The sequence below is a fragment of the Urocitellus parryii genome, chromosome 3 (genome assembly GCF_045843805.1).
Source record: "Urocitellus parryii isolate mUroPar1 chromosome 3, mUroPar1.hap1, whole genome shotgun sequence".
Classification (NCBI taxonomy): domain Eukaryota; kingdom Metazoa; phylum Chordata; class Mammalia; order Rodentia; family Sciuridae; genus Urocitellus; species Urocitellus parryii.
Window position 1 is genome coordinate 77,530,085 of NC_135533.1, and position 12,443 is coordinate 77,542,527.

A 12,443-nucleotide genomic window follows, 5' to 3' on the forward strand; every position below is an offset into this window, starting at 1 on the left:
AGAATCCAGTAAACTTGAGGACTTGGAGATTTTTACTACCTGAATAATTTTCCTTTTATTATAGGAAACTCTTAATTTTTTATCAGTTATCTAAAAGAAGAGTTGAAATAAATACATTCTTGAAAAATAATAGTAAATGCATGGACAAACATTAGATGATTAAGGGAATTTTCATCTAAGCATGGCTTTCTTCTTTTTAGTTGGGCATGATTCAGGAATTTGACACTTTTCAAAGTCAAAGTTGATTGACACTTACGAGCATGTCTTACCTGTGCCATTCTGATAGACACAGCTGGTATCTGATAGAGCTATTCAGAGGTACTTCAGTCTTAGGCTGAAGAATCTGACATCCAGGGAAGGTAGGTGACTGACTAGACAGACTCACAGCCAGTGAGTGGTAGAGTTTAAGTATAAGGCAATAAACCAACTTTTTACTAGTCCAAACTTCTCCCAAAACTCTGGGATCCCCCCCCCCAATTTTCATGAGTATTGTAGATAAGTTTGGACAAACAAGAAACAGAAAATTCTACATTGACTTTTCCTATCTCTTTAAAAATATGTAATTATATAATTATGTAGTATTCCATCAAGAGTCATTGGTTGACTTCTTTTCCCCTTAAGAATAAGAAAGTTGCTCATTTACCTTCCTCACCAAATCTCTTTCCCTCCCCCATTCCTTCCTTCTTTTTTCCCCCATTTCCATTTTCCTTGTGCTACATGCATGTATTCTCCTGCATTTTCATTTACATGAATCCTTACATGCTATGTATTTTTTTGCTTTATACCAATGTGTTTTACTAGATTAAATGGCACAGTGTTATCTATCTCATTTCCTTTCTTTATCACTAACCATGTGTTTATAAACTTGGTTGTATGTGTATGGATGCTTTCAATCACCGAAGAAATCTGGTGGGTGCTGCTCCATTTCATCCATTTCATTCCTCAGGTAACTATGCCGGCAGCCTCCAATTCCCACCCATCACCAAAAAACAAAGCTTCAATATATACCCACGGACATCCGATAGCTTAAAGAGAGAATTTCCTGTAGTTATGATTCCCAGAAGACGAATCACTGGGTCATAGTGCATAGTATAATTGTTTTGGTTTATAATGTAGAATTGTTCACCAGAAATACTGGACTCTTCTACAGTCCCACTAGCACTGTATAAGGGATTTAGCTTTTCTATGTCCCCATGTTTGATATTGCTCATTTTTCTAATTTTTGTCAGATGCTGAGTCTTTCAATTGAAACTGATAGCTTCTTAATTCCAATTACTAAATAAATAGCTTTATTGGGCTTTTTTTCAGTCATTTGTCTACATGTATTTTATTCATCCAAACTGAAATATTATCTTTAAGATATTTTCTCAGCCAGGCACAGTGTGCATGCCTATAATCCCAGTGGCTAGGGAAGCTGAAGCAGAGGATCACAAGTTCAAAGCCACCCTCAGCAAAAATGGAGGGGCTAAGCAACTCAGTGAGAGCTTGTATCTAAATAAAATACAAAATAGGGCTGGGGCTGGGGCTCAGTGGCTGAGTGCCCTGAGCTCCATCCTCGGTATCCCCCCAGACAAAAAGAGAGAGAGAGAGAGAGAGAGAGAGAGAGAGAGAGAGAGAGAGAGAGAGAGAGATATTCTTCCAATTGATATGATAGTGAGAAAAGAGACTGAGTAAAATTTTGAAGGATCTTACTAAAATGTGAGTAGACCCTTTCCCCCAACTCAAACACCAGGCACAGTTCATATCCATCTCAACATCCTGATCCATCTGGTAAAGGCTAATTATCTATTAAAACCTGGTTTTAGATTGACACCCTTCTCTGTGCCATCAAAATTTTTAACATACTGTGTGGAGCTATAGTGGTTATCATGAGTCTTGTGAGTTATTAGTCTGCTTTGCTGTCAACCTGACTAGCTTGTGAGTCTGTGAGGCCTAGGTCCTCTCTATATGCCTAGCACCCAGCACCATCAATGTAATACAAAGGAGTTACTCATTAACTGCTTCATGGGGCTTATGTGATAGCCAATCACACATTTAATATTTCTATTTTATTTAACTACAATAAAAGTTTCTAATTCTGAAAAATGTTCACATTGAAACCATCTTTTCCACATTCTAAGCTGTGAAATGTTGGCATCTTAGCAGTATAGCACTAATTAAGGGTTGAATCAGTTTCAGAATTGGTTCCTGGAAAAATCTTGACTTTGCCTGAAAATCCTTGTTAGCTTACTTCCATGCTAAGGTCGGGTGGCCTTTTCATCTTGAAGGAATCCTGGTCAGGATCCTTCATTGTCTCAGTGGAATGGTTTCCCCATAATTTGTGTGCATTCAGGTAGCAGTGTAGAATACCATTCTAGGTTTTATTAAGACTCGTTAACCTGGAACAGATAGATGACTCCCACAAGAAAACTTAGCTGAGGATAGCTGTATTTAAAGAATCCAATTTGAGGAAAATGGTTGTTCAGTTCTATTAAGTATAATTCTGGACACTGAAAGTCTATATAAACTCTTTGCCTGTTTCCTTATCTATTATCAAAGGAGAGAAGCTAAGCAATGTCCAAGTCCCTGAAGTCTGTAGGATACAATGTCATGCCTGTTAGTCTCTTTGGGAAAAGACTCTACCCACAGACCTGGGAACACAGAACTTTCTTTGCATCCTCATGAATTTTCTATATGACTTGAAGATCCTCACATCTGAAAAGCCATAGAGCTTTTTTCTTAAGTTCAAGTGGCTACCACTTGTACTCCATACACCCCTTCATAAGTCATAGGACCTACATTTGTTTTCTCTCCTTTTCTTAAGCAACCATTATTATTAATGTTTTCAGAGTAGTTTGCACTTTCTGCAGCAGCATCTAAGTTTCATTGCCCATCCCATTGGGAAGCACCATTACCTCGCTCATTTTCTTCAGTGTCCTCATCTACAACAGGAGCATCATGGTAACTCGGGAGTACATATGAAGAATAGGTTAACCTCCAAAATATCCCATGGCAGAGGGTTTATTAGCACATGGTGGGCGCTGAAAATCAATGCACCATCACAGGACATGGAACCATTCAATTTGAATGTGAAACTGCAGGAGACTGCAATCCTAGTAGGAATGTCCCAAATCCTTTTACTTTAGTCAAAGCAGTGTGGACATGCAGCATACTCTGCCATCAATATATCTAAGAAAAAATCTCTTTTTCATTTCAGTATGTCTGCTTTTTGTGATGAAAGACATCTCAGAATATCACAAGAATTCTCTCTAGGAAACAAAGATAAGCTCTTTGAGAAAGCTGTGGGAAGGACACTGGGAGGCAAGAAGAAAAAAACAACAGTGTCCTTCCCACAGTCTATTTTAAATCTCAGTGCTGTGAACTTTTTAACAATCTTGAATGAAAATTATATATGAAAGTGCTTATTTTTTCATATTTGTTTTCTGTGGCTACAGATCAGTGAATGGATTATCCTTTTATTTTAAATTACTATTTACTGCCAGTAAGCTAGTTAAAATATTTTACTTCCTTGAACATTCTTTTGGTTCTTATTTAGGTGTATGTTTATAGTAAAATTTATTTTAAAGTTTCTATTTGTATAAGCAAAATCATACCTGGCCTTTTTGTTTAGAGCAAATTCGGAAGAATTGCTGATAGTCACTAAAATAAAATTGTTATCTCACACAATATAATGTAAAAATATTTTCCAATTATCTTCATCCTTTGGCATTTTAGACATTTATAATTTTGTGATATAATAGTATCAGTATAATGTTAATAAATTCAAGATACCTCTTGCTTTTCAAGCACAAATATTTGACATGTTCTTTTGAGAAGAAACAAAATCTGAGTTAGCTGGGAGTTCCAAGTTGCAATGAGAAAACTCCATTTAGCCTTCTGCTCTTATTATGTTAAGGCTAGGACTCATCTCCAAATAGACATATGATTGAGACAATGTTTTGGAATAACATCCTGTGTTTTGGTGGCGCATCACTCTTCAGTGACATTCTGAGCTTGCATTGTATTAGCACGTGATATTTTTCCTCAGTTAATTGATATCCCAGGTTTGTCCAGAGGAAAATCTACAGCTCCCCCAAACATGCTTGACAAGTTATTATATTTACTTTAGTCAAAGCCCGTGTGTGCAGTATCCCTCTTGGAGGTGGTCTATTATTGGAGTCCCATATGCTTTTTGTTTGGGAAGAAAGCAGTCACTGTGTCATACCGTTACATGGAGTATTCTTTTTCAGGGATGTTGTTCCCTTGGGGACCATATCAGGCCAGAGTTCCTTAGTCTAATAAGACCTTTGTAACTCTTATTGTATAAAAGTTCTGGGAGGGAAGCAAGAGTTAAACAGAAAATGTAATTCAAGAAGCCATATTAGGCCACATGTGGGAAAACATGACTAGTATTGGATTAAAAAAGGTATTTGTTGTAAAAAAGCACTGTGATGCCAAAACTGTGTAATGAAAGCTACTGTGGCATGGGGAACACCTAACAATTTAACATTTACTTCTGTTTCTGACTGTGAATGATCTAAAGAAAATCACCACACAGAATTGTCTATTTGTAGATTTTTTATATCAAAAAGATGTGATTATTATAGAAGCCCTATGTGATGGTGTGGACTTTCTTGTGTGTTTCTGGTAGTGTAATGACATTTAATTCTGATGAAGATAATGACTGTGATGGTGTTGTATATGTATATTTTCACTCACTAATACAAAACAATTGCATATGTAAACTCATCGAAATTACCTAATTTGATTGTTGTACTTTACCAAGAGACGGCAAACATGTTTATTATATTCCATAAAACCAGAATTTTTAAAATGAATTTTGCAAAATTAATATATTAATTAATATTATAATTACAAATTAATATTATAATATATAATAATATCAGTATAATGTTAATAATCTCAAGATACTTCTTGCTTTTCAAGCACAAATATCTGACATGTTCTTTTAAGAAGAAATAAAACCTAAGTTTGTTTGTTAACCCCTTTCTTATGATTTTCTATCTGGGATGAAGAAATTCTTTACTTAATTTTTCCATTGTAACCCTCGGATACAGAAATCAAAAAATAAGAACGTAAATATTTTTCTGAATTATGATAATATAAAACCTCTTATGAAGTGTGTCTATTTTGCTATAAAATCCACGATATTGTGATATTATGAGACTTTCCTTTACTTATTTTTTTAACAGCAGCTGGTTTCACAGCAACGCATTCTAATTCATGACGATTCCATGAACCTGCTAAGTCTTTATACCTCTCCTTCTTTGCCCAATATCACCTTGGGACTTCCAGCAGGGCCATCCCAGCTCAATGTAAGTCATTACACAGTCTTGCCTAAAACAGCCCAAGTCCTATGTTCATATGGGAACTCCCTTTCATTTCTTGTATATTTAGACATGAGAAAACTTTTTAGGGTGAACCTATCCTGTGCTATTTTTTGTTTGCTACACTGTTCAAACGTGCTCAGTTAGTTTGAAATCAGAGAATTATATTGGTTTGCATAATCATATAATAAAACAGCTAACATTTGTATAATGGCTTATAGCTTTTTTTAAAAAAGCATCTCTCCAGATATGTGATTTTATAGCTCCAGATGACCATCCCATGAAACAGGATAGTCCACATTTTTTACAGAAGAGGTAGCTAAGACAAGGAGAGTCTAAAAGTTTGAGATCACAGAGCCACTGAGTGCCAGGCCTGGAACAACACTGGCCAGAGCTGAGAGCTACATCTTCCAAACACAGCAGCATATGTTTATGGAATTTATTTTGTGAATGACTTTATTTTGGGAATTTAAGTTACTGACGCTGTGGTCCTGAAAAATACATATCTGGAAAAACTTTCTAAGAATAACATTAAACTATTCCCAGGAGATCCAAAGGGAATTAGTTTAAAAGTTCTGACAACTGAAATAGGATCTTTTAGAGGTAATTGTCCTACTAGCAGAAGATAGCAATAATTATTTTATGTGCATTCCCTAAAATAATATAAATTTAGTTTTTCTCAAAGATTTGTAGGCTTTACCCAGAATAATTCATCTCTGAAAGGTTAGTAAATTAAATTGTACATACACAGATGTCCTGTGATATATTAGCTTTAAAGAAAAATTTGTTTCAACCCTTGTCACCAATTTTGCCAGTCTTTAGCAGCAAGTCCAGCATGTCAGATTCACATGTATCATCAATGCATATTATAAAATCAGTCTGAGACATTTAATTTTGTCTGGAATTTTGTTATATCTGGATTTTTAACAGAATATGTTATCTCCCATGATACTAGGATCTTATACCAATTTAGAAAAAGCAAATTTTGGCTGTTGTTTTATTTCTATGGATGAAAGAACAAGGCTTGAAAATCCTGAATTCAGCTATACCCTTGAAATTCCATGTGAAGCATTTGTAAATAATTGGGTCTAGTGAAAAGAAAAATGGAATTAGAAGGAAGTAAATGTTCATGGATAATATTTTCAAATCCTTGCATATTAAAACTTATTTTTCTTCTATTCCTATTTTTCCCATCTCTTCTAATGATAAGTAAACACTAACCCCCAAATTTCTTGTGTCTGACACATGCAGAGGTGTTTTGCCGCCATTGCTGTTTGAATGGTCTAAGCTGCTCCTCCTTGATAATTCACACATGTACCACTTTTATTTATTTATTTATTTATTTATTTATTTATTTATTTATTTATTTTTTTTTTTTATTGGTTGTTCAAAACCTTACACGGCTCTTGACATATCATATTTCAGACATTAGTTTCAAGTGAGTTATGAACTCCCATTTTTACCCCAAATACAGATTGCAGAATCACATCAGTTACACATTCACCTTTTTACATGTACCACTTTTAATGTGGTCAGGGGAGATTTTTTTCCCAAAGGACCAAGTACTAAAGCCAGACCATTTAATGTTTCGATGGTAATGCAATTTGGTACCATTGAATGAATAAACCAATGTGGTTTGGATTAAAGTTTCATGTTTTTTTTTTTCTTGCATTTTGGTGTGGATGAGGCAATCACAATTAATTTCTCAAGCTTAACATTGCTCTGGCAAAGGGATCTCTCTAATATTCCATTTCCCCACTGAATTGTGGGAAATTTTAAGGAAAGGAGGCCAGGACCAGGCATCACTTCTAGATTAAACATTGCATTGACGAGCTCTGTGACTCAGACAAACCATTTACCTCTTTGTCCTTTAATTTCTCCCTCACTGAAAATTGCTTTGCTTCCCTGGTGCACAGCAATTTTGAAAGATGAAACATGAGTTTTGAAAAGAAACATGCCACATAATTTTGAGGTATTAGACTTCTGCTTTTGTAATACCAAAATGACCACCATTCATTAAATTCTTTGAATAGGATAATTCATTATTGCTATTGATGATATGATTATTATTGCCTTATTACCGTGTTATCATACATTTCAATTTTTTTATTTGATATCTGATTTCACTTGTAGTTTACTTTATTATACAAGAGTATATGGAGTGTCATTTTTAATATTTATAGATTTGGGATCTGTTATGAATTAATAGAAAATACATGTTTAAATCAAATTCCTGCATATTTTGTACCTCCTTTCATTGAGTTATTTTAAGAATTTCATTTTAAAAATTGAATATTGGAAACTTACAGTTCTGTGAAATTATTAGAGGACATGCAGAGAAAGAGTCAATTGGTATTTTTGCTTGAAACTGCTTTCTCTTTGGACTGCTTTCTTTTTTCCCTATGATATAGTCTTTAACTAGTCAAATAAATTTTATGTTTTCAGCATAGCTCTTATTTAAGCAGCAGATTTTAAAATCTTTCAGAAGTAAACTGTGTACTTATTAAGTCTGAAATTAGTACTTATTTGTCTTTTGACAGAAACATTATATCTGCATATGAGTTACATAAAATTATATATATTCATGATTTACATGATGGTTTTTTTTTGGGGGGGGGTACCAGGGATTGAACTCAAGGGCACTCAAGCCACTGAGCCTCATCCCCATCCCTATTTTGTATTTTATTCAGAGAGAGGGTCTCACTGAGTTGCTTAGTGCCTCACTGTTGCTGGGGCTGGCTTTGAACTCCCAATCCTCTTGACTCAGCCTCTCTGGGATCATAAGCATATGCCACTGTGCCTGGCTTACATGGTGTTTTCATGTGTATGTATAATCAAATTTGCTTAATCAAGCTACTTAAGATATATATTACCTTACTTTTTTGTGTTAAAAACACTTATCATCCACACTGCACAATTTTCAAGTATATTTTTATTAATATAACCATAATCACCATGGTGTACAGTAGACCTCTTGAACCTGTTTTTCCCATCTAAAATTCTGTATCTTGCTTTGTTGTTAATATTTTAAAAAAACTTTTGAAGATTCTGTACAGATGCCCAGTTACTAAATACTTTACAGTGCTTCAAACCTATTTTTATTTGTTATTTGTTAATTTGGTTAGTTTAAAGTCATACTGTTACCCCTGTCCCTGACTCAGCCATTGGATATGGTCTTCATTTTTATAGAATAAGAAACTCATCTACTGATGGAGAGACCTGGTGACCCACATGGATGAAAGAGGATTAATATCTTTGTTATTTCTTCACACAGGCTTCGAATTCGCTCAAAGAAAAGCAGAAGTGTGAGACACAGACGCTCAGGCAAGGTGTTCCTTTGCCTGGGCAGTATGGGGGCAGCGTCCCGGCATCTTCAAGCCATCCTCACGTGGCTTTAGAGGGGAAGCCCAACAGCAGCCACCAGGCTCTCCTGCAGCATTTATTATTGAAAGAACAAATGCGGCAACAAAAGCTTCTTGTGACTGGTAATTTAATAATGGCACCATTCACAGGTCATGTCAGGACTTTTATTTCATCGGTGATCCAGTATAATGTCTCAAGGCCCTAATAAAGATTTACTGTGCCATACAAGGATCTCCCTGGCACCTGGTACCACGGGAAAAGCTATGATCCTTTATTTATTCCTCTAGATCTGTCAGGTGTGGGTGGGGAGAGAACTCCCCTCATTTAATCTTGATACATACCAGGCTAGCCTACTTGAGTCACCTGGTCAGACACATTCCTGTTCCACCACCTGGCCTAGACTTCTTCAGAGGCTTGCCTGGCACATGGCTTCTTACCTTTCCCTAAAATTACAGGTGAATACATCTATATATAGGCATACATAAACGCACATACACTCACTCACACATATAAATAATTGTTTTTCAGGTGGAGTTCCCTTACATCCTCAGTCTCCCTTGGCAACGAAAGAGAGAATTTCACCTGGTATTAGAGGTACCCACAAACTACCCCGTCACAGACCCCTGAATCGAACCCAGTCGGCACCTTTGCCTCAGAGCACATTGGCTCAGCTGGTCATTCAGCAGCAACACCAGCAATTCCTGGAGAAGCAGAAACAATACCAGCAGCAGATCCACATGAACAAAGTAAGCCTGCAAATCAAGCCAGAATATTGTAACCAATATTGTAATATTGGTTTGGAAATTGGGGTTCTGTTACTGATACGGGTATCTAAGAGGAGAATTTTGGAATCAGTTACAGGAGAAAGGAAACTACTGTCTTAGCCCAGTTATATGGGCTCACAAATGTCATCACAATACCAGTGTTGTCACCATTGTTACATTCGTGGGAGATAGGTAGAAAAATCAAGATAATAGATTAGCAAGATATTTTATGATTGAATGCCTGTTGTAATATACAAGCACATCCAGGCACATGTGCATGAAGCCCTTATTTTTGTAAAAAGGACTTGAAGCAGAGTTGCATACATGGATTGACAAGTCAAAAAGTTTGCACAGGTGATGGCAGATAGGCAAGATTGGCCACTAAGGTATTGCTTAGCAAGTTGGATGCATGTAGTTTATGGTTATATTTTAGTATGTCCCACTTCATTCCAAATAGCATTTGAATCAGTTTCTCAGAAACTTATAATAATTTCTTTCTGGTGGCCCTACTGTGGCTGAAATGGACAGTGGATGTCTATGTCCTTCCAAATGCTTAGGAGCTCTCCTGCTGAAGCAACTACAAAAAACAAACAAACAAACAAACAACAACAACAACAAAAACAGTGATTACAGTATGATACCTGCCAGAGCAGTAAAGCATGTTCTACAAATTTGTATGCAAAATGATCTTTCCCTCTCTTCTGTGCCATGTCATCTACAAGTATGTTTCAGAGGGATTATGTTGAAAAGTGAGACCCTGTTTACTGGTAGACAATAACTACAACCTGGCTTAGCAAATGCATTGTTGTATTGTGATATAAAAAACAAGCAAAGCAAAACAGTAAACCTTCATGGGAAAAGGTCTCATTATCTTTCTAATGACAATAGGAAAAGAGATTGTGCTGACTCTATTGATAATATTGCTGACGTTTTCTCTTCTTTTGAGCCTCCATCTTACCAAGGGAGCCATGGTGTGGGAACATGGGCTGCAGAGTGTAGAACTGAAAATAAAATTCTTCCAGCCAAGCACTTTGCTGCTTTCAAAGATGGTGTGTGCAATATGTGGGATTAGAGTGTTGGGAGTGGGGATGGCTAGCAAGGCCAACTATCTTTCCACCTTCTTTCACTGTGCTTTGCAGACTCTGTGTCATCAGTTGAATGCTTTTTAAAATTGTGACTGTCTAAATTTGTCAAATAATTTTGTATAAAATCAATCTCCTCCAGAGAGAGCCAGCTTCTTTTCCTGCTTAATGGCGTAATGCCCATCAACTTGAAGATATGTTTGCTCTATTATGGTAGTTAGGTTTGTTATTTGTTTTGTGGTTTCTCAGCACAATGCAAAATTACTAGGTATTGTTGAAAATTGTTGAGTGTCTACTGCAAGAAACTTATGTGGGAGGGAATGTTAGGAATTCTGCTTTTTGCCTTAAAATCCTTTGACCTGGGATTAGGTTTATTTATAAAACTTAGTATTGAAGTGTATGTGTATGTGTATGTGTGTTTGAGTGATTCTCTTTCCTTCAAATATGTGGATATATATATTCTGCTATAGATAAATTAGGTAAATTGATCCCTTTGAAATCATAGTCTACATTGAATACTTTTAAGAATATACATATATATATTCACACACGCGCATATATATATGTATGTGTGTGTGTGTATGTATGTATGTATGTATATATATATATATATTTTAACCTAGAATTATGACAGTTTCAGACTCAGATGGAATGCTCAGATGGTATCTTTCTTTCTTGGTGTCATACTTGAGATTTTGACAGGCGGATGCTAACCCCAGTCACAGGATAAAACTAAGATGAAAAGCAGGCATTTGCATTGTAGCAATGACAAAAGAAAGCCTTATCAGAAAACTTTTCCCATGTGGAGCTGATTCCTTGGAATCTGTTAAGAATTCTTCCTAAAATTAGAAACAAACCTATACTTTAAGGTACTTATTTGTACAGTGGTTTGATTATTAAATCTTGTCTTAATTAGGCAAAATGAAGACCAGAAAACTTCAAAGTACAAAGCTGATCTTTATATGTTAACCCCTCTCAGCTTGGGTGTTTAGATTACTCACACAGGTCTCCAGTTGGCTTTCCTCCAAGTATGTATTCCATATGTTTAATCAAGTGGCATGTGCACATCAGGTACTCTCCAGATTTTGAAAATATTTTACCTGCCCTCGATTGTCTAAGAAAACAAAGAAGAATCTATTAAAGAAAATATTGGACCTGTGTCCTATTTTTAAATATTATCAATAGAACTTTCAAGAAGGGAATTTCCACTCTTCATCTTCCTCCCTGGGATGATGAAGACATTTACTCCACACTGGGTCAGGACTATAACGTAAATGCCAAAAGCTAAGTTTCCATACAGAAATATATTCATGGGTACTCTAACCATTTAGAATACTGATTAGTAAGCAATTACCACAGAATCTTATACACATCATTTCCTCCATTATCATGCTTGAATCTTTATTAAATCCATTAGAACTGGAGTTTAGATAGTTGGCATCATGAAAGTATGGCCATCACTCATGAGATCCTTACCATAGCAAGAAATATAGGCACACATGAACCTGTAGGTATGCACATGACATATTCAAAATGTCTTTTCCTTTTATTCTCTTAACTTCTCTTTGGTTCTTATTTTGAGTACATAGGTAAGCAAGAAATGAAGTTTGAACAAAGAAAAAAATATAAGTAGATTTATATGTAAGCCAGCATCAGATGAATACAGTTGGCCTTTCTGTGTGAAATTTGTAGTGATGTGATTGAGTTGCTAATCAACTTCAGAAGAATTAGAAGCAAACCTAGAGTTTTAGGAGCATCATTGATAAAATGATGAACATTAAATTTTGAAGAATCTATCATATGTATCTATATAACGAAAATGTTAGTAACCCTAACAGATGATTTAGCTGCCTGTGGTCTTATACTTTCATGATAATTACATGGGATATTTGTGTATTTAAAGATTA

General features: G+C 35.6%; 1 protein-coding gene across 3 annotated transcripts in view; it reads left to right on the top strand.

The window, feature by feature from the left end:
• Hdac9 (histone deacetylase 9) overlaps positions 1-12,443 on the top strand; it is a 662,331-nt gene that overhangs the window by 326,913 nt on the left and 322,975 nt on the right. For all 3 annotated transcript variants that reach the window (XM_026407939.2, XM_026407971.2, XM_026408036.2), the window contains 3 exons: positions 5,193-5,315; positions 8,602-8,812; positions 9,219-9,436. In XM_026407939.2, the coding sequence (XP_026263724.1) occupies positions 5,193-5,315; positions 8,602-8,812; positions 9,219-9,436 (552 nt within the window). The remainder of the gene's footprint in view (positions 1-5,192; positions 5,316-8,601; positions 8,813-9,218; positions 9,437-12,443) is intronic.